The sequence below is a fragment of the Myotis daubentonii genome, chromosome 18 (assembly GCF_963259705.1).
Source record: "Myotis daubentonii chromosome 18, mMyoDau2.1, whole genome shotgun sequence".
Taxonomy (NCBI): Eukaryota; Metazoa; Chordata; class Mammalia; order Chiroptera; family Vespertilionidae; genus Myotis; species Myotis daubentonii.
In genome coordinates this window covers 41,879,825-41,900,912 of record NC_081857.1, presented here as the reverse complement: position 1 = coordinate 41,900,912, position 21,088 = coordinate 41,879,825, and the positions used below count along the sequence as shown (strand labels likewise).

General features: G+C 54.9%; 1 protein-coding gene, 1 long non-coding RNA gene and 1 other non-coding gene across 5 annotated transcripts; 1 reads left to right on the top strand and 2 right to left on the bottom strand.

The window, feature by feature from the left end:
- Positions 1 to 1,277: 1,277 nt before the first annotated feature.
- Positions 1,278 to 17,340, top strand: SLC35A3 (solute carrier family 35 member A3). Of its 3 annotated transcripts, none has more exons than XM_059674895.1 (8): positions 1,278 to 1,383; positions 4,998 to 5,202; positions 5,815 to 5,969; positions 6,049 to 6,171; positions 9,053 to 9,224; positions 11,229 to 11,347; positions 13,466 to 13,599; positions 14,633 to 17,340. In XM_059674895.1, exons 2-8 carry the CDS (start codon positions 5,016 to 5,018, stop codon positions 14,721 to 14,723), a joined length of 981 nt encoding a protein of 326 aa, XP_059530878.1. In that variant the 5' UTR covers positions 1,278 to 1,383; positions 4,998 to 5,015; the 3' UTR covers positions 14,724 to 17,340. The 3 variants fall into 3 exon arrangements, with proteins under 3 accessions (XP_059530878.1, XP_059530880.1, XP_059530879.1); XM_059674897.1 differs by lacking the exon at positions 1,278 to 1,383 and adding an exon at positions 1,652 to 1,767; XM_059674896.1 differs by lacking the exon at positions 1,278 to 1,383 and adding an exon at positions 1,998 to 2,022.
- Positions 17,341 to 18,801: 1,461 nt separating this feature from the next.
- Positions 18,802 to 18,906, bottom strand: LOC132221509 (U6 spliceosomal RNA). The gene has a single exon (XR_009450036.1). It is a non-coding gene; the product is annotated as a U6 spliceosomal RNA (small nuclear RNA).
- Positions 18,907 to 19,894: 988 nt separating this feature from the next.
- On the bottom strand, positions 19,895 to 21,051 carry LOC132220471 (uncharacterized). Its single transcript, XR_009449793.1, has 2 exons — positions 20,102 to 21,051; positions 19,895 to 20,067 (listed from the first exon to the last, which is right to left on the bottom strand). It is a non-coding gene; the product is annotated as an uncharacterized LOC132220471 (long non-coding RNA).
- Between the last annotated feature and the right edge of the window lie 37 nt (positions 21,052 to 21,088).

Sequence of the window (21,088 nt, the reverse complement as noted above, 5' to 3'; positions counted from 1 at the left end):
TGCGCCAGTGCCCTCTGACTCGGTCTCCCCGTCTCCGCACCGTCGGAAACCTGTGGTTGCGCAATGTTTGAGTGCGTTCATGCCTCCAGCGGGGCTGCCAGGTTTCGCAGATAAAGACACAGGCTACCGAGTCCAAGCTGAACTTCTGATCAACAATGGATTTTTTTTAGTGTAAGCATATCCCCAATGTTGTAGAGACTAAACACTTATGCCCTGTGTATCCGACATTTCAGGGTAGCCAGGTGTCCTAAGTGTTACCTGGCAACCGTACCCGCTACCCGGAGACGCGCCCTGTTGGCTCTGGCTGTCCTGACGCTGACAGGTGGTTCCCTTTGTCTGTCCTTCCGCTGCCAAAGTTTTGCCTTTGAGCTGTTTCCACAGGGAGGCCGAAGCCGCCCTCTGCCCCTGTCCCCAGGCTGCCGGTTCTCTCTCTTCTTTCGCGGCCATCTCTGCTTTTACCGATACGTCTTTTATAAATTTACTAGAGGCCCGATGCACGGAAATCCTGCAAGAGTTGGTCTTCCTTCCCCCGGCTGCCGTCACCGGCTTCCCTCAGGCGCCTGGGACCCGGGCTTCCCTGGCAGCCCCGGCTTCATCCGGATGGTTGTCGAAGGACATCTGGACTGTAGTTCCATGTTCGGTCAATTTGCATATTACACTTTTATTATTAGAGATTATATTGATGTCAGAGAGGAAGGGAGAGGGAGAGAGGGAAAGAAACATCAAGGATGAGAGAGAATCACGGATGGGCTGCCTCCTGCACGTCCCTACTGCGGATGGAGCCCGCAAGCCCGGCCTGTGCCCTGACCGGGAATCGAACCGAGACCTCCTGGTCCAGAGCTCGACCCTCAACCCCTGAGCCACAGGGGCGGCCTCCCTGGGACTGCTTATCCCGGGGCTCCCTTCGCTGGTTCGCTGGCTGCCACCTGTTCCCATCCCGTTTTCCTCCCTGGGCAGCTAAGCGCGGTGGTTCTAGAGCTTCAAGGCGGACACATTGGGGTTGAATCCCACTCCCGTCTCGCAGGGAGGGGACCTGGGAACGGGGTGTAGGGTCTGGAGGCCCCAGGGCTCCTTCCCCAAATGCAGGGCGAAGCCTGCCTGGCGGCGAGGGCTCGGGCTCCGAGCTGCCGCGGGCCCACTGCCCGGGCGCACCCCGCGCAGCTCCTCATCCAGAAAGGTGCTCCCCCCGGCTGGCCCGGCTCGGACGGGCTGGGCCCGGGGCTGCAGCTCTGGCTCTGGCTGCTCCCGGACGCGCCCCGGGAGCCCAGCCCAGGAGGGCGGGCGGCCTCCACCCCGCGCGGGGCGGGCGGCAGGTGCCGGACCCGCCCGGACCCAGCGGCGCCAGGACAGCCGGGCAGGGGGACCGGATCCGAGCCCGGAGAGGTGAGTGCAGGGGCCCAGGGCGCCCCAGACGCTGCGGGGCGCGGGGAGAGCCAGGGCCGGGAGGGAGTGGGGAGCCAGGGCCCGGGAGGGGGAGGGGGCGCCGGGTCCGGGCCCCCACGAGCCTGGCCGCTGCCCTGGGCGGCGCGGCGGCCCGGTACCCAGGACTTTGCCCCGCAGGCCGGGCCCTTCCTCCCGCGGAGCCGCCGGCGGGCGGGGCGGGGGGCCGTGCGGAGGCGGGAACGGCGGGGCGCGGGCGCGGCGGCGGCCGGAGCGGCGGCGGAGGGACCGGCACCGGAAGCGCTGGCGGCGGGGACGGACGGGACGGCGGGCGGCGCCGCGCGGCAGGGGGCGCGGGGGACCCCGGCGCCCAGCCGAGCGGGGCAGGTGAGCGGGCGGGGGCGCGAGTGACACGTTGCGGCTCCCGGGCGACGTTCGAGATGTGCGGGCGGAGGGGGAAGGGCCCGGGGGCGGGAACCGCCACGCGTGGGAGCCGGGGCGAGGGGGGCCGGGCGGGGGGCGGTCCCCATGACCCCCGGTGACCCCCGCGCCCCCGGTGGCTCCGCCCGCCGCCCCGGGCGCCGCGCTGAGAAGCCGCAGAGGCTGCGGGACGTGGTGAGGCTGGTGGGGGGGCCCGGCCAGGTGAGGTCCGGGTGGGGGTGGGGGGGAGGGAGGGGTCGGGGCAGGTGAGGTTCCGGTCGGGGTGGGGGTGGGCCGGGCCAGGTGAGGTCCTGGCCAGGGGCCCCGTAGGAACGGCGGGGAGCCTGCCGGGGGCGGAGGCTGTGGGTTCCCGTTCCCTTCAGCCACCGGCGGCAGCGGGACGGGCTCCGGGAAGGGAGGACCCTGGGGACGGGCCGGGCCTGGCCGAGCCGCTCCCATCCGCTCGCTCTCGGGCGGCACTGGAAAGCGGGGCTCAGGTAGCCGTTTCGTTCTTGGACCCCTGGGCCCGGACGGATGGGGCTCGGGGTGCCGCCTCGGTGCCCTCCCGCCGGGTCTCCTGCGCGGCCACTCCGCTCGGCCCTGCATTTCTCGCGCCCACGGCCCCCGGCTGGGCCTGGGAAACCGCATCTCTGCTGTGACCCGCACAGGAGCGGGGCCGCCGGACCGCTGCTGCCCGCGCCCGGCCAGTCCCTTCCTCCCCTCCACGTGCTTCCCGCAGCCGCAGGCCAGGCCTCCTCTGGCCACTGCTCGCCCAGCAGTGAAGAAACCCACATCATCAGGGCGGCCTTCAAAGCTGCGAGCTGTCCGGCTCCATCAGATCAATGTGTCCCTTTCTCTTTTGGCTTTTAAATCGTTTTCCCTCGCACAGCCTCAGTGTTAGCCCGACCGGGGCGGTTGCTTTGAAATGTCATTTCCGAGCCTGCGCCCCGCTGCCTTGGCCGGCGACACCCTCCCTCCCAGGCCGCCTCCCGCACCTGCCGTCCTTGCGGAAACTCTGCTGGTCCTTCGAGGCCTTGAGTGCCACCCCTTCTCATCCGCTCTCCGGAGGCGACCATGGTCCGACACATTCTTCTCTCTGTGTGTCCGGCCTGATGAGTCTTACACTTGCGGAGTTTGCATTGTGCTATGGTTATTTGAGGGACTTATCCCTGCGAGAATATAAGCGGCTTTGTTGTTGTTCATTGATTTCAGAGAGGAAGGGAGAAGGAGAGGTAGAAACATCAATGATGAGGGAGAGTCATTGATCTGCTGCCTCCTGCACGCCCCACACGGGGGAGGGAGCCCCCAACCCGGGCCTGTGCCCTGACCCGGAGTTGAACTGTGACCTCCTGGTTCATAGGTCGCTGCTCAACCACTGAGCCACACTGGCCGAGCTAGAACATAAGCTTTTTAAGAGAAGTAATTATATCTTTTAAGTTTCTTTAGCACTTTAATACTTGAGCACAGCATTAAAGAGATTAGACTCAATAAATAATTGTTCACTAAATCATAGAATGAGACAGTCAAACGCTCGCCGTGCTCCCGGAGGAAGGGTGCTCCTGTGTGGGGTAACCTGGCTTCAGACTTTCATGAACAGCCTTTACTTGAAAGCGCTTTTCCGTCCCATGTTTCAGTCCTTCATTTGCTCCTAGAGGTCAGTTTTTGAGATAGCATTGCTGGTCTCCTGTAGGAGGAGGAAAGTAATTTTCTCTCTGCCCCTCTAAGTTCTTAGCTGAGACCCCTATAATAAACGACAGATGACCCAGAGAAAAGCAGAAGTTTATAAGCATGCAAGCTTAAGGGCAGTGTGACCGGGCGGCCTCACTTAGGCTTCAGCCCGCTAACGAGCAGGGGCACCCCAAGTCTGCGCGCTCGGTCCCGGGGTCCAGAAGCTCACGGCAGTGCCGCTGGGCTGACCTCAGAGGATAGAGTCACGGAGAGCTGCCCCCGGAGCCTGCACACACTCAGCGTGAGCGCCTCCTGGAGTCCCGGCCTGCCGCAGGCCTGCCCTCGACCTTATGCCGTCCTCACCTGGCACCACCTGGAGGGCGTGGCGAATGTGTTTGAGTTTAGCCACGTGGGCATAATTGAAAAGAGGTGCCGTAGTTCCCTGCGCTGTTGTCCTGCTGCCCTGTGACCTGGCCAGACTCTTTCTGGGATTATTTGAGTGACACGCGTCTTTCATGCTGGAGGATGCGCCCCAGGAAGAAACAGATCCTGTGTGTCTCCTTCATGGCTGTGTATCCGCAGGAAGTGCCTGTGAAATGCGGGTGGCAGGTGTCCTGCTGCCCCGTCTCCTCAGCCCGAGCCTTTACGAAGGGCCGGTGCTTGCGGGCCCACCCGCGTCTCCACTCCCGCCTGCTCTTTGCGGGACACGGGGAGCTGCTGCCTTGGGCTGCGTGGCAGGACACCAGTGGGAAGTGGTGGGCGGGAGAGACAGGTGGGCGAGGGTCCCTGCCACAGTTTGTCTGCCCAATCGTTGGCTGGACGGAAAGAGTACAACCGAGCACTTTTTAATCTAAAACTGAAAATATAAATATGATATGTTTATATAGCTGAAGGAATATTGATTTTACCTGAATGTGTGATGCAGATTCTGCAGACTGTGGAAAACCAAGGTAAAAATTAACTCACAGAAAGTTGACATTATGGTATATAAACAGTCACCTGACACCTGGAGGAAGAAAGGGAAGGAGAAACAATGGAAAGTTGTCTAATTCAGACGGTTCTAGGGACCGGAAATCCGTAAAGATTAGAGCTGGGCGTGGTGTTGGGCAGGCTTACACTTTTCTCTGAGCACTTACGAGGGAACTGAGTTCGTGGAAGTTTTCGTTTCCATCATAGAAAGAAAATTGAATATCCCAATAGTGTAAATTATCTGACTCATTTATTGCACTTTTATAAGAAATAAGATTTGGGGGTTTCCCCGGGACTGCCATGGATTCCAGCGACAAGGTACGCTTGCCCCTTCTGAGGAGGCTGGCCTCCTGCGAGGTCTCTGGCCAGCTTGTCCTCTTTTCCTCACCTTTCAGCGTCTCCTGGTACTGGCTTCAGTGTCCGGTCCAGAGCAGAAGGAAGGGGGTGGAGCGTACATACTCCATCTTGTTTGAGGCCTGATGGCTCTTACTGGCTTTTTTAATGTATCAGTTGATGTCTTTTCTAATTTGTTTATTTGCCCTGTTTATTCTGTTTTTCAGGCAGATGCAGATAAAACAATGTCTGCCAACCTCAAATACCTTTCCTTGGGGATCCTGGTCTTCCAGACAACCAGCCTGGTGCTGACGATGCGCTACTCCAGGACTTTGAAGGAGGAGGGGCCGCGGTACCTGTCCTCCACGGCCGTGGTGGCGGCGGAGATTCTGAAGATAATGGCCTGCGTTCTTCTAGTCTACAAAGACAGCCGTAGGTATCCAGGTTGTTGTTTGTAAGTCATTGAAGTTTATTTAATTGTTTGGTATTATTTATATATGGCATATACGTAAATATATGTTGGTAACTACACATCTGAACACTATTGCATTATCTAATACCCTAGTATATTCATAACATTTCAATATTTGTCATTTTATTAAGACCGCCTTTTTTTTTAAGATTTTTAATTGAGTTTTAGAGAGAGGGGATGGGAGAGGGAGTGAGAGAAAGAAACATCAATGAGAGAGCAAAACATCTATTGGCTCCCTCCTGCACGCCCCCTGCCGGGATGGGACCTGAAACCCAGCACGTGCCCTGATGGTGAAGGGAAGGGGCAACCTTTGTGTGCACGGGCAGCACCCACTGAGCCACAGGGGCCAGGGCTCCGAGTAGGATGTACGGATCGTGCTGTTCTGAATATGCTTGCTGATAATATTTAACATTGGAAACGTTAGCCTCATTAAAGGTATAGTTTAGACCTAAAGTGTCTTAACATGTAGCGCAATGTCCTCCCTCACAAGAGAGAACACTGCGGCCTAGAGAGAGGGTGCTAGTACTCAGCGTCACTCGGTGCCTGATTTCACCTCTGTGTGTTTTTCCTAGAATGCAGTCTGAGAGCACTGAATCGAATCCTGCGGGATGAGATCGTTAACAAGCCTATGGAAACGATCAAGCTTGCTATTCCATCCGGGATATACACTCTTCAGAACAACCTGCTCTACGTGGCGCTGTCCAATCTCGACGCAGCCACCTACCAGGTGCCGAAGGTGCATTCCTCGGGTCCTTGTAACCAGCGGACCCTCGGCCATGACTCACATTCGCTGTTTCCTTTCCCAGGTCACGTATCAGTTGAAGATCCTGACGACGGCGCTGTTCTCTGTGTCTATGCTGGGCAAAAAGCTGGGTGTGTACCAGTGGCTCTCCCTGGTGATTCTGATGGCCGGAGTGGCTTTTGTACAGGTACCTGTTCAAGATAAGCTCTCCTGTCACTGTGTCGCAGTTCCACAGCCTTGTCTTCTGCGCAAGGACAGGTGGCTCTGCTGTCTAGGGAAGCAAATCGATGCTTATCCTCCCCGCCGAGACTTTGGAGAGCTTCCTGTGGGCGATACGTTGGGGCTGTGCCTGGTGCTAAGAAACATGTGAAAACCCAATGGTCTGACGCAAAGAAGTGGACCAGCTAGTTAGGGACTAGGACACTGCTGTGTGGAGGGAAGCTAATTGCTAGCGGGTCCCAGGAGCTTCGAGGTGACGGAGACTCCCTCCCGCCACCAGCACCCGAGGCCATTCCTTCCGCTCTTCGCCCCTCTTTCTCACGGCTCCTCACGGGTTTCCTCCGGGTCCTTTTGCTGGATACTGACTTGGGGACCTGGTCCCCAGTCAGCTTGTTATTTCCTTAGTTATGTCCTTATTTGTGGAGATGCCACCATGTGGAGCCTTCTATTGGCACACCGTGCTGGAGGCTCCTGGCTCGCGGCCGGCAGCTCTGGTTGTGGCCCGCGGTGTCAGATTTGTGTATCTAAGCCCTGCTAGGCAGCTTGGCTGGGCTCTCCAATTGACCTGATAAACGAACTTGACCTCCCGCCCCCACTCCTGTCTCTGTTTCTGCCAGTCACGCTTACTCAGCCTGGGGTGGGCCTGGCCTCTCCCTTCTGCCTGGACGTCCAGTAAGACTTCGCTGCTCTGCTGCTTGTTCTCCCAGATTGTGTCCTGCCTGTCTGCACCTCGCTGCCCTGCTCCTGCCTCTGTTTCTCCTGTGGCCATTTGGCTCTATAAAAGTACTGTCGTTGTGGGGTGAAAAGGATGTTTTCCCCTTCAGTCCTAACCGCCCCCCAAATTCAGCCTCCATGCAGTCACCGCTGTGGTCTGTCTAAGAACAAATCCAACCCTATCATGTTCCTGCCACTCAGAGGCCCCACAGCACTTTCCCAGAGTGTAGTGTGTCCCTTGGATAAATCTTTTCCGTATTTATTTTAAACTAGAGGCTTGGTGCACAAAAATTTTTGCACTCGGGGGGTCCCTCAGCCTGGCCTGTGCCCTCTTGCAGCCTGGGAGTCCTCGGGGGATGTCCACCTACCTGCTGGCTTAGACCCACTCCCTGGGGGGGATCGGGCCTAAGCTGGCAATCAGACATCCCTCTGGCAGCCCGGGAGCCCTTGGGGGATGTCCACTTGCCAGCGGGGAGCAGGCCTAAGCTGCAGTTGGACATCCTTAGCGCTGCTGAGGAGGTGGGAGAGGCTCCCGCCATCACTGCTGTGCTGGCAGCCTGGCTTGTGGCTGAGCAGAGCTCTCCCTGTGGGAGCTCACTGACCACCAGGGGGCAGCTCCTGCATTGAGCGTCTGCCCTCTGGTGGTCAGTGTGTTATAGTGACCAGTCATTCCCAGTGTTTCTGCTGTTAGGGTCTATTTGCATAATACCCTCTTATTATATAGGATAGAGGCCTGGTGCACGGGTGAGGGCCGGCTGGTTTGCCCTGAAGGGTGTCCTGGATCAGGGTGGGGGTCCCGCTGGGGTGCCTGACCAGCCTGGGTGAGGGGCTGAGGGCCGTTTTTAGGCTGGCCACACCCCTTCGGGGTGGGGGTCCCCACTGGGGTGCCTGGCCAGCCTGGGTGAGGGGCTGATGGCCGTTTTTAGGCTGGCCACACCCCCCGGAGACTCAAGCTCCCAGCCTCTCCTTTTTTTCTTTTCTTTTTTTTTTTGGCAGACTGGAAGCAGGTATCTGGGATTTATTTATCTTCTACAATTGAAACTTTGTAGCCTTGAGCAGAGCGAGGGCCAGCAGGGCAGGTGGGAAGCTTGGCTTCCTCCATCGCAAGGGGCAACCCAAGTCTCCTGCTCGCTCCAGCTCCGTGGCCACCGCCATCTTAGTTGGGTTAATTTGCATACTCGCTCCCGATTGGCTGGTGGGCATGGCTTGACCGTAGCAGAGGGATGGTTAATTTGCATGTTTCTCTTTTATTATATAGGATGGGTGTTGGAAAATACAACTGGCAATCACACCCTTATTTTCACAGATACTGCTTAGGATAGGCTAAAGTAGATACTCAGTTTACAAAGTGAGATATTTTAAATTAAGATATCAAGTAATGAATCCAGGTGGAACATGGGTTTGACAGAGACATTAAAGATGAAGGCAAGTGCCCTGGCTGGGAGCTCAGTGGTTAGAGCATTGGCCCACGCACGGAAGGGTCTTGGGTTTGATTTCTGGTCAAGGGCATGTACCTGGGTTGCAGGTTCAATCCCCGGCCCCAGACAGGGCGTGTGTGGGAGGAACCAATTGATGTGTCTCTCTCACATCAATGTGTGTGTGTCTCTCTCTGTCCCTCCCACTCTCTAAAGTCAATGGAAAAATATTCTCAGGTGAGGATTAAAACAAAACAAGACCATAGGCAAGTAAGTGGTCTCAGGAGCGCTGAGGGTAGGGTGCAGCCCAGATGGTGGATGGTGAGCAGGGCCGGGGTACAGGTGGAGGCTGGGGTGCAGGTCAGGGCCGGGGTGCAGGGGACGGCCAGGGTGGAGGGTAGGGCCGGGGTGCAGGGCGGCCCCAGGCTCCCTTAGCTACTCCACACTTCACACTCCGGGTCTCAGCGGCCACGGTGCTTGGAGAGGCCGCTCTGAGCCGCCGCAGTCCGTCCCTTTCTCTCTCTCAGGCTAGGCTGAGAGTAGTAGTCGCCACAGCAATACCGCCGTGGGGTGAAGTAAGACGGTTCTAAGGTTGTCTTTCAGAAGCTCCTCCGCAGCCCCCAGGGCTAGCGTGGTGGCATTTTCGCCTCCGGGTCTGAGCGGGGCTCTGTGCACGGGGAGCTGCGCCGGAATTGAACTGCGCTGTGTTCCTTCGCCCAGTGGCCCTCGGATACCCAGGAGCTGGACTCGAAGGCGCTCTCTGCCGGCTCGCAGTTTGTGGGCCTCATGGCCGTCCTCACGGCCTGCTTTTCCAGTGGCTTCGCTGGGGTGTACTTCGAGAAAATCTTAAAAGAAACCAAGCAGTCGGTGTGGATCAGAAACATTCAACTGGGTAAGTCTGAAGTCTTTGCTAATGTGATTTTTTAAGGTGGTTGTATTGTTACATCTAAAGATTTCTGTAGATCTTCAAGTAAACAAGCCTTTCATGAAACATGCTGTTGATCCAAGTACCTGGCCAGGTTTTGGCCCTTTAAAAAGGTTGTACTTTTACTCAGGAATGTGGGGTTTGAGGTCTGTGACGTAGGGTGGGTGGAGGCTGTTTCTGTCCTCAGCGTTGGAGCCTGAATGTGGCTGCGTTTTTCCCGGAAGACGTTGAGAAAACATACATATTTCCTCTCCTGTAAAGTGTCCTTACCGAGCTCTGTATGTTGCTCTGAGGATTAGATGAGAGATGCATGTGAAGTGTTGAGGATAAAGACGTGCACACAGCAGGCCCTGACGTCAGCTGTTGCCATCAACATGCAAATATCGGAGGAGAGAGAAAGAGTCAAGGTTTGTGTGAGGTGCCCACAATTTTCTTGAATTATAAATGAAACATGGAAATCTTTCCGAGCGGATGATTCTGTGGAACTTCATGGATTTCTGTTCATTGCTCTGACCTCACACACAATCCAGTGGTGGGCCGCCTAAGGTCTTGAAAGGACACGTAGATCAGTACAGAGCTTGGAATTACAAACCGTGAATGAAAGCACTGTAGTATTTTCCAAACACGCAGATTGGTATAACCTGTTGGATCCCAGTTTGGGAGTGTTTCACAAAATTTTAAACAAAAAAAGTCAGTGATGTAAAACCCCACCTCTGGCGGAGAATTTATGCTACAGCGGGGCTTGCATAAGACCGGGAAGGTAGGCTGTTCATTTCAGCATTGGTTCCATTGTAAAATGGACAGTGGAGAAGGCTGGTTAGTAATTGTCAAGGGGTCACCTAGTGCAATGGTCAAGGTCGTGTCTCCAGGCTGCGTTGGGGACCCAGTCCTGAGCCCGTCCTTTAGCTGCCGCATGAGCTCAGCAGGTTTATTTAGCATCTCTGTGGCCCTGTTTCTCCAGCTGTAAAGTGGACAAGACTATCTACCCCGTAGGTTTGTTGTGAGTTCACACGCGTAAATCACCCAGAACAATTTGTTATACGTGCATTTCATATTATTGTTCATACAATGGACAACTATGCAACTGATAGAAGAATGCAGATCTCTGCACATACTGCTACATATGTACCCTTCTGCATTTGATGTACTTTAATAATTACCCAGTGTGATTCTTCTAATATAAGACCGTACCTGTGCGAGCACTGGTTTCTCTCATTTTGTAGCATGCCAGTATTATCTTCGAGTTCGAAATGAGAGTTCGAAATGTTAGAAGGATGGAGTTGGCAAAATGCAATTTTGGAAAGATGGCTTCCCCACCTCCCAGTCCCCTCCCGTGGAACACAGTGGCTACTTATGGCTTTATTAACACTGCTGCCCTCACCCACGGCTCATTCCTTACAGACCTGAGGGTGCCCGTGTGCCCCTGAACTCCACTCCCCGAGGAGGTTTGGGGACCTCTGAGATCAGGTCCTGGGCAGCTCTGCGGGGGCTGGGGGAGGGCAGGGGCGGCCGCAGTGAGTGAGGCACCTGCTGTCCTGCGTGACCTTCCCTCCTGAGGCCTCGGCAGCGAGGCCCGCGACTGCCTCTCAGCGCTGATTTTCTGTTGTTACTGACCCTTCCAGCTTCCTGAGAAGGAAGGAAGAGCGCATGCCCCACACGTGAGCGTGCCTGGCTGCAGGAAGGCACAGGTGCACTGACATGTACCCAAAGCGAGCATTTTCCAAGTCTTCGGAGGGGAGCCGTGGAGTCATGTGATTTCTGCATTATCTTGTGTTAATGCTCTAAGATTTAGATCTGTCGCCACTGCTCTCTTTCTGTTCCCATGTCTTCCTCTTATATTCATAGCACTAAGTGCATTTTTGTTAAATTTACATAAATGTCCAAGTAAACAATTTAAAAGAAAAGTATAAAGTCATGTGCAGTGGCCAGACATCTCCGACAGCTGAGCTGACGTAAACTCCCGCCTTGCAGGCTTCTTCGGGAGCGTGTTTGGCTTGATGGGCGTGTACGTGTACGACGGAGAGCTGGTGTCACAGAACGGGTTTTTCCAGGGCTACAACCGGCTGACCTGGGCCGTTGTTGTTCTTCAGGTAAAGCATTCACTTTCCTGTGTGAGGCGAATGCACTGGCTTTAACGCAGAGGATCAGAGGCCCCCGTGAGCTGCGGGAGGGGCCGGGTCCCCCTGGCCGCGCTCAGCGCCCTGGCTTCTCCAGAAGTAAACAGCGCTGGTCTGCGTGCCCCCGAGGAGGGGCCGGGAGGGCCCGGGGCCTTCGCTTTACCAGGAGGAGATGCCCCGTGAGAGCGGGAGGCTGGAGCCGGGCAGATGGAACTTCCCGCTTCTCTGCCGTGGGCACAGGAAGGCGGTCACCCGTCAGCTCAGGAAGCAGGGCCAGAGGTGCAACTGGGGACAGCGCGCCCCTCCTGTGGCCACATGTCGGCACAGCCTGTGCCCTGAGTGTGCAGGCTGAGCCCTGTCACCTCTAGGCTGACTCACCACCCGGGAGGGTGGGAGACACGGCTGCAGGTCCTGCCTCGCAAAGCCGCTGGCAGGGGCGGGGGGGGGGGGCAGGGCCCCTGCAGAAGGTGGTCGGGGGGAGCCAGGGGCGGGGCTGCGAGGGCAGGAAGGATGCTCTGTCTGTACCACAGAGGAGACAGGGCGAGTGCAAGTTCAGAGACGCGTGTAGAGGCAGGAAGTCAGTTCCGTGTGATGGCCTTGACCTTAGAGAGGAAGCCTCTGCCCTTAGGAAGTGGCTGTGGGACGGAAAGCTTTGGACGTTGGTCGGAGGGACCCACAGGAGTGAGTAGACGAGAGAGCATTGGGGGACGGGACTCAGACCTCCCCGCAGCGACTGGGGGCCTCCGCCCACTTCCTCCCTCAGGCTCTGTCCCTCCCCCAGGCGAGGGCAAGAGGCGAGGGAATGGTCCAGAGCGGCGGCAGGAAGGAGACTGCGGGGTGCCACACCCCCACTCACTAGCCGCAGTGGGCTCTGAGGGGTTTAGTAGGGAGTTCTCTCTGCTCCTAAGGAAAGAGCACCGATAAAACTGCTCTAGGGCAAGTAAGTGAGGACAGTGAGAGGGGGGTTGGATGGGGAGGAACGGGGGAGGAAGTGAAGTTAGGAGGCCAGGAAAGGCTGGCCAAGCTAACGCTCAAGTGACCCGCATTCTTATTCAAAAGAAACACCTCGCCAGCTGGGAACCGGCCCTCACACCTGTCTGAACACGAGGCTCGTACTCACTTGGGTGAGGGGAGGTATTTCACTTGTACTCGGAGCAAACCCATCACAACACACTGCAGGTCACACTGCAGGTCACACTGGGGGTCACACCGGCGGGTCACACTGGCGGTCACACTGGGGGTCATACCGGCGGGTCACACTGGCGGGTCACACTGGGGGTCACACTGGGGGTCACACCGGCGGATCACACCGGCGGGTCACACTGGGGGTCACACCAGCGGATCACACTGGGGGTCACACCGGCGGGTCACACCGGCGGGTCACACTGCGGGTCACACTGGGGGTCACACCAGCGGGTCACACTGGGGGTCACACCGGCGGGTCACACTGAGGGTCACACTGGGGGTCACACCGGCGGGTCACACTGCGGTCACACTGGGGGTCACACCGGCGGGTCACACTGGGGGTCACACCGGCGGGTCACACTGGGGATCACACCGGGGGGTCACACCGGCGGATCACACTGGGGGTCACACTGGCGGGTCACACTGGGGGGGTCACACTGGGGGTCACACTGCGGTCACACTGCTGGTCACACCGGCGGGTCACACTGCAGGTCACACCGGCGGGTCACACTGCAGGTCACACTGGTGGTCACACTGCGGGTCACACTGGCGGGTCACACCGGCGGGTCACACTGCTGGTCACACCGGCGGGTCACACTGGTGGTCACACTGCAGGTCACACTGGTGGTCACACTGGGGGTCACACCAGCGGGTCACACCGGCGGGTCACACCGGCGGGTCACAGTGGCGGTCACACTGGGGGTCACTTTACCAGGCAGCTTTGGAAATAGAGGCTACGGAACAAAACCGTGGAGGCCACTGGTTAGAAGAGGTGCTTAATGAAAATCACTAAATGGGAATACACTGTAGGCCAAAGGCTTAAAGCTGCATTAAGTAATGACATTGTTTTGAAAAGCAGTTTTATATATGCTTGTTTTTAAAAATAATATTTTAACACTTCTGCAGGCACTGGGCGGCCTTGTCATAGCAGCTGTTATAAAGTATGCAGATAATATTTTAAAAGGATTTGCAACCTCTTTATCCATAATATTATCGACACTGATATCCTATTTTTGGCTACAAGATTTTGTGCCAACCAGGTAACATCTTTTCTTTAAATCTCCAAAAGGGTATAGGAAAGTCAGGATTTCTCTTAAGATCTAGTCTGAAAAATGCTGTTCTATTACAACTTTTGAAAAATCATGGAAATGTAATGAGGGTTCCTTTTAGCTATCTTTTTAAAAAGGTTTTAAATTATGTGCATGACATTGTCTTCCACTGGAAAAGTTTTTATACAAATTTGGCTGTCCAGGAGTTTCCCAAAGGATCTGAATGGGTTTTTTTCCTCCCAAAGAAAAAGTCATGTAAAGTCATATTTAAAAGTTCATTGGCCTTATAAAGTCATAAAATAAGCCAAAAAATGACATTTTAAAAGGTTTGCAGCTTTCATTCTCTTGAAGAATATACATGTCAAAAGTTAGGGTTGGTATTCTAGTTTACGTCCAGCTTAAGGTCATTTCCAGGTCATAGTAAGGGCTCATATTTATGGATAAAATAAAAAGAAACCAAGTCTCCCTGCATTTAGTCTTTCTCTCTTTTAAAAAGCACCCTGAAAAATTGGTCCTGAGGTTTTCTGATTACTGCCTTGGATTTTAAACTGAAATTTACTTTGGTTTGAAGAGTGTAGATTTCCCTTTACAGTTTCACATCTTAAAACAATTGAGGTCTTATTCAATGTATTGCAGGCACAGGGCACGTTAAGATGAAATACGTTAGACATCTTTGCTTTGGGGGACAGTGAGGAGGAGGAGGAGGAGGAGGAGGAGGAGGAGGAGGAGGAGGAGGAGGGAGCTGGAGCCAGATGCGTCACGGGGAGTGGTGGACTGGGAGCCAGTTACTTGAACTCGCTGCCTTCAGTTTCTTCTCGGATTAAAAAGGAGAACTGCCACCACGTCCTCGTGTGGCTGTGAGAACTGAGAGGACATGTGGACACTAGCTGGGCAGCTGGGTGTAGTAAACACAGGCTCGGTTCGCCTGTTACGGCAGCATTTCCCACCACTTGTTAGAGTAAAGAAGAGAAGGAACTTGTTTGCTTTTAGTCTCATTTTGCCTTTTTCCTTTTCTCTTGTGTAGTGTCTTCTTCCTGGGAGCCATCCTTGTAATAGCAGCTACTTTCCTATACGGCTACGACCCCAAGCCTGCAGGCAACCCCACCAAAGCGTAGGGGGCGCTGCTCTCAGGGCTCGCAGGGGTCCGGGCTCGCCCTGCGGGAACCCGCAGGACTGCTGAGAGCCCCGGGAGGTGTCGCCGCTCTTCACACTGTCCAGGTGGTTGGAAAACATGAATGTGCAGCTCAAGTCTCTGTCTGTGTGACAGCAGGCCTGTCGCCTCTAGAAATCCAAGCTTGAGGTATTGCCGGGATCAGAATCACGCGGGGACTGGAGATGTGCGTCTGGGGGATCTGCCGTTCGGACCGCCGCAGGGATGACCTGTGCACGCGCTGCAAGAGCGCAGCAGCAGGTGTCAGCGGTCACGTCTGCAGACGAGCTACTTCATTCTCTTCGGTGTCTCTCACCCTCTGTGCAGGTCAGCAAGCCAATGGCATAGTCAGAGTTTGACGGTTAGGATTATTGCCTATAAAAGCTGTGCAGAAATAGAAGTATGGCCTGAGAAACATTTTCACGGACCCGAGATTTCTCTGTTTATACAAAAGATTGGTAAACATAAGATCGCTAAATGTTATTCAGCTACATAAAAACTGGTGACGTACCATTCTGGGTCTGGCTGGTCAGAGAATGAAGTGCAGAGTCCACGTTCACATTCCACGTAGAGACACACACATTTCTCCATCTGCCCGTCAGGTCTCAGCCTCGAAAGCATCCCCGCCCGTGCGGGTGGCACTGGGCACGTGGGCGCCAGCGGAGCTGTCCTCCCCTACCTGCTTCTTTTCTGTAAATCACATCGTCTTTCGTGGTGCTTTAAATTAATTCCTGTGTGTTTCCATTAAAGTTTTAATACGTAATTTAAAGGGATGAAAAACTCATTTATTAACTTACAATAAAATAATTCTTGTCTAATATCTCCATTTGGAGAGTTTTGAACTATCACAGCGTGAACTGTACACATTAGAATGTTTTTACTGAGTATTTTACTCATTGACCTGTAAAGTCTACAACTGTTGACAAAAACAACCACCAAAGTAGGACTGACATCAAGGAATTGAGACCAAAACAATTTTCCTTGGAAACATTCCAGGTTGCCACGGTATCACCTCATATGGATGGCGCTCGGACTGACACCCAGGGCCGCTCAGCGCTTCCCAAGCGCTCACACCCCGCCCAGGGGCTCTGAGTCCCCGGGGCTGGAGGTGGGAGGCGGGAGGCGCTGGCTCCCCTGGCCTCTGACAAGGTTTCTTTTCCATTTGCTCGGCACCGCAGGCCAAGTGGCAAATTGGATGAGTTATTTACCAGGGGCACAGGGAGAGGCTAGCAGGAGAGAGAAGAGGACTTCGTGGGCAAAATACTTCAGAAGTTGGAATGTGGGTTTATTTATTGACACCTGGATTACCAGGGAGTAGAATTATTTTACTTTGTTTTTCATCATACTTAATATATTTTTTAAGTTTCCTGTAAAAAGTCGCTCTAATGGACTTTGCTAAATGTTATTTACTTCACTACTTCTCTCTCCACTACTTCGTTCATTATAAAAAATATGCTAATTCATGGGAGAAAAGTGCCAGTTGATAGTTCTGTTAGAAATGCAGAGCATGGTGTTTGGCAATGAAAGTCTGAGCTGCCACATGAGGGTGTTTCCTCGCCGGGAGGGGATCAGTCCTGGGAGTGCTGTCGGCTGTTTCATGGAGGAACACGTAGTGTAGATGCAGAATTTACATGTTTACGTCCGTTTATATTGGAGGTCACGTTTCATAGAAGGAGGGGTAGTTTGATATGTAAACTAGATTGTAAGGAGACAGACTGAACGGAAACTACCTTTGTGCTCAGTAGACGTGGTTAATGCTGACTATTCTAAGAAACGGCACTTTTCCTGCTACCGAATTATTAGACTTAAAATGCATCCTGTAGTCATTCAACTGAGTTTCTTTTAAAAACAGGGTCTCCCATTGCTCGTTTTATTTACACTTCCATCGTTGCCATCTGTAACCACTTGTGGATGCATGCGGTATGTCAGGGAAGGTTACAGAAGCTCGTGAGCTCTGTGGGAAGTCACTTGAACAATCTGTAGGAGACGTAGCGTATTTAAAGTCCTCGTAGGACCAAAGAAAAAGCGCCTTCATCCAAACCGGCCCTGTGTGCCTTGCTTTACCAAAACACCTGGCTTTGCTCCCTGGAGGCTATGACTGTAGTTCACGGCTTTGGACACATAGGCAACAGTAGGATGTTTTAAGAATAACTAATCCACTGTGCTGGCTGTTTCAGCATTTGCTCGTGAACCCATCACCCAGCAGGCTATTAGGGTGGGAGTACTGCTCACACACTGGTGGGCAGCCTGGCGGAACTGCAGGCTGTTAGGGTGGGTGCCCTGCACGGGCCGGGGGGCAGAACCGACTTGAAGAATCGCCCCGTCCTCAGGCATTGAGCTCCTCTGACGTGGACTGTTGGAGGGACCGGTCATGTTTTCGCTTTATTTCTTATGAGATATCATTTACTGTGATATAAACAACTTTTAAATAATTTGGGTTCTGAATTTGTCTATATATATGTATTTGTTTTGAAAGATTCTTTTGGGCTTGGGAATGTAATTTGTATGTTTAAATTTTATGACATAATTCAGAGAAATATATAAAATGGTCTTTTGTTAAATGGCTTTTTTAAATTAACAAATTTCGTTGTCATTTTTTTGGTACCCGGTTATCCACTTAGTAGGTTTATGAAAGTACATTATTTTCATAATTAGCGATGTAAACGTCTTCCTACGTTCCCTGGCGCCCCGCTGCCCTGTGTCAGACATGGCCCATGAGTGACCCCTTTCTATGCCCACAGCGACCCCACACCTTCCCCGGCTCTCTGGTTCCCGGCACCACAGGTGACCTCGCCTAGCTCATGCTCAGCCCGAAAGACTGGGTCTCATTTAGCCGAGCCTGGACTTTTCTCCTCGCATGGTGATGCTAGCCTACCTGGTAACGTGTTTTGTTTTAAATTAATGATCTCTCTGCTAGCCTCAAGGTTAGGTAATTACAGTAACTGGTACGGATCTTCTTCATAATTTGAATATAATTGTTTCTTTCATGACTATCAATTCAATGCATAGAGGTCAAGTGATAAGGAACATACAGGATTTTCTTTGCACCGCTATCACTGAAGTAGCCTTGTACAAAATGCTTTATCTTAAAACATTGCTAAAATAAGAATATCAGTTTTTTTTTAATGTGTAATTTTCTTTGGTATCTGCTCATGAAAAGCACTTATTTAAACTTGGGGGGGGGGGCGGTAATGGGAATATTTCTTTTGTTGAAAGTATTGAAAAACGAAATAAGTAAAAGAAATGTCCACCTAGAAAAAAAAAAAGTACTGTATGCCACAGTTCATGAAGTGCAGGGCCATGCAGATACACCTGGGAGTCTAAATCTTATCGAAGCGACTGCCATTCAGTCAGATGGTGACGCAGTGGCCATCAGAACGGTCTGACTGTTCTCACAGCGCATTCCTTCAGGGCCGGACCGGAGCATGCCCCCCCAGAAAGCAAACAGCCGGCAGGAGAGCTGGATCCCGCTGGAGCGGGCAGTGCCCGGGGGCAGCAGCTCCGGCTCTCCCAAGTTCTCCAGGTTTCATCAGGTGAGACGACTCATTAGAAAACCAGACCTCACTGGAAGCTCTGTCACCTGCAGTCCATCACAGAGAAGCCACCAGCCAGAAGCAGCCAGAGGAAGACAGCCCGCAAGTCCAGGGGTGCCAGACTCGGTCCTCCCCAGGTATGCGCGCCCCGGACCTACGGTGCTGCCCACTCCCGGCCATGGTGCTGGTCACGGAGCACTGCCAGCAGGAAAGCCCCCACGCTGCTTGGCATCACTGACGGGTGCTTTGCCCACGGGGTGGACTCGCTCCAGGCTGCCCCTGAGATCTGGCTCCAGGGCCCCCCTCCCAGTCACCTTGTGAGCATTAGTTATCAGCTGTCATCTGGGGGGGCCGCCAGGAACAACACACTCCCATCGCCTGGGCCCCTAACGGCGCCGCCAGCTCCCTCACAGGGCCTGTGCGCCTCTACACATTCTCCTGGGCAAAGGGGGAAGCACAGCAGGGACAGCTGTTCATACAGACCTTTCAGGATGCACTGTCAGTTTTTAAAAATATACAGAATGCTTCACGAATTTGCATGTCATCCTTGCTCAGGGCCATGCTACTCTTCTCCGTGGTTCCAATTTTTAGTATATGTGCTGCCAAAGCGAGTACTACACAGTCATTTTTTAAAAAATGTATTTCTACTGATTTCAGAGAAGGGAGAGGGAGAGATAGAAACATCAATGATGAGAATCATTGATCGGCTGCCTCCTGCACACCCCCTACTGGGGATCGAGCCCGCAACCCTGGCCTGTGTCCCTGACCGGAATCGAACCCGGGACCCTTCAGTTCGCAGGCCAACGCTCTATCCACTGAGCCAAACCAGCGAGGGCTACAATGTCACTGTCATTTTTAATTTCAGAAATTTTGTCAAATGATTCTGAACAGAACGTGACTCATGGGTAGGTAAACGTGGCTGTAATCAGATACAGTGCTAAGTGGCACGTACAGTGTTCACTTAATTTTCAGTTCCGATGTGTACGGGCAGCTTTGTCACTGGATGCTGTGAGGGCATGAGCTGCAGTTCTGTAACACGTGGTGAGTTTGGGGTTTTGGATTCGCAATCGTTTCTTTAGGAGCATTTACTTCTAGGTCCCACTCCCTTCCAAGGGGCCTCATGAGGTGGCTTCCTGAGCCTCCGCCCCCTCGTTCCTGTTTTCCAAGCCTGAGCCGCGGCCTTATTCCCGTCGTTCCCTTGCTTATGGTACCAGTGCTCGTTTCTGCTGTGACCCGTACACCCCACACAACCTCTTCATGAGTCCTCAAACCCCAAGTCGCACACAAGGCCACCGGAGGTCACCAGGAGTCTGCCACGGCCGGACTCCCCTCCCGCCATCGCAGCTCCCCCAGCGCGAGGCCTGCGCGCCCAACTCTAACTGCACCCTTTCCGGCGCCCCTCGGGCCTCCGCGGCCCCCAGAGCTCCGGGCGGGCCGCACCCACCTGCCGCCTGAGGACTTCAGGAACAAACGCCGAGCGCTCCTGCGGATGGGACGTGACTGCAGGTATCTGTCGGCTAAAATGCCTTTCTCCCCGCGGAACTTGGTTTGTTTCTACTCCGTTCCAGGAACACAACAGGAAACTCAACCAAATTTATTCAAATTTATTTTTAAACTCTATTTTGAAATACTTCAAACTTATAGAAAAGTTGCAACAATCATACAAAGAACACCGTCCCCTTTAACTTGTGGATTCGTGCTCTGTAGCTGTGTGATGGGTGACCCGGCGCTCGCTCCCGTCTCAGGTCCCAGCGCCGGGGCCGGGGTGGCGGGGGCCTCGCTCCGGGCTCCTGACGGGGCTGCAGGGGACCTCGCTGGGTCCCCGGGCCGGGCAGCGGGTGCGGCGGGGCTGCAGGGGGCTGAGGCCCGGCCAGGACGGAGGCCCTGCTCCCAGGTGACTCCAAAGGCGCCTGAGCGCCCTCGGGACGGGGACCGAGCGGGACGGAGCCGGCAGCGGGCTCTGTGCTGCCGGGACCCCCCACCACCCCCCCCACACACACACACACACACACACGTCGGGGCTGTCACTTCGTTCCACCGGGACGGAGCCGGCAGCGCAGCCGCGTTCAGGAGGGGGCTCCCCGCTCCACTCGCCCCCAGCCCGGCGCTGGGTCGCCACCCGCGTTCTGCGCGTCACTGTCCCCTCCGCACCGGCACGCGATTCCTCCAACCGCCTGGGGGGCCCGGGCCCCGCCCTCACGCCGAAGACTCTGTTTGAGGCTCACACGGTGCGATGACCAAAACCTAAACTCGGCACCGCCCGACGTCAACCTGCCACTGTCCTTCGTAGCGACCCCGCCCCACGCCCCTCCATCAAGTTGGCTGTTAAGCAAAATGGCAGAACAGGAAGCGGGCTCCAACGCGCGGCAGGTAACGCGTGCCGACAGGCCCCACAGACCAGGCCCGGGGCCTGGCGGCTGCGGGAGGCGCGCGCTCGGTTCAGCTCTGGGCCCCGCGCCCCGGACAAGACCTTTCTGGAAAGTGGGTTTGTCTGGAATCCCAGCTGCTCCCCGCGGTGGCCTTTGCTTACAGCAGGTGGAGAGCGCGCAGGCTCCAGAGCAACCACTTGCAAGCAGGTGGTTTGCAGAACTAACGCCTCATCACCTGCGAGGGGGACCCAGCCCCCCCGCCGCCCTGGCTGTTTAGGGCCAAGCGGGCGGGTGAGCGGAGGGCCCCGGACACCGTAGCACCAGCAACCCCGCCGGCTTCCCTCCTGCGCGGCACAGCCCAGCGGCCGAGGGGGCGGAGCGACGGCGTCACGTGGGGGCGGATGATGTCACGTGGAGGTTCGGGGGCG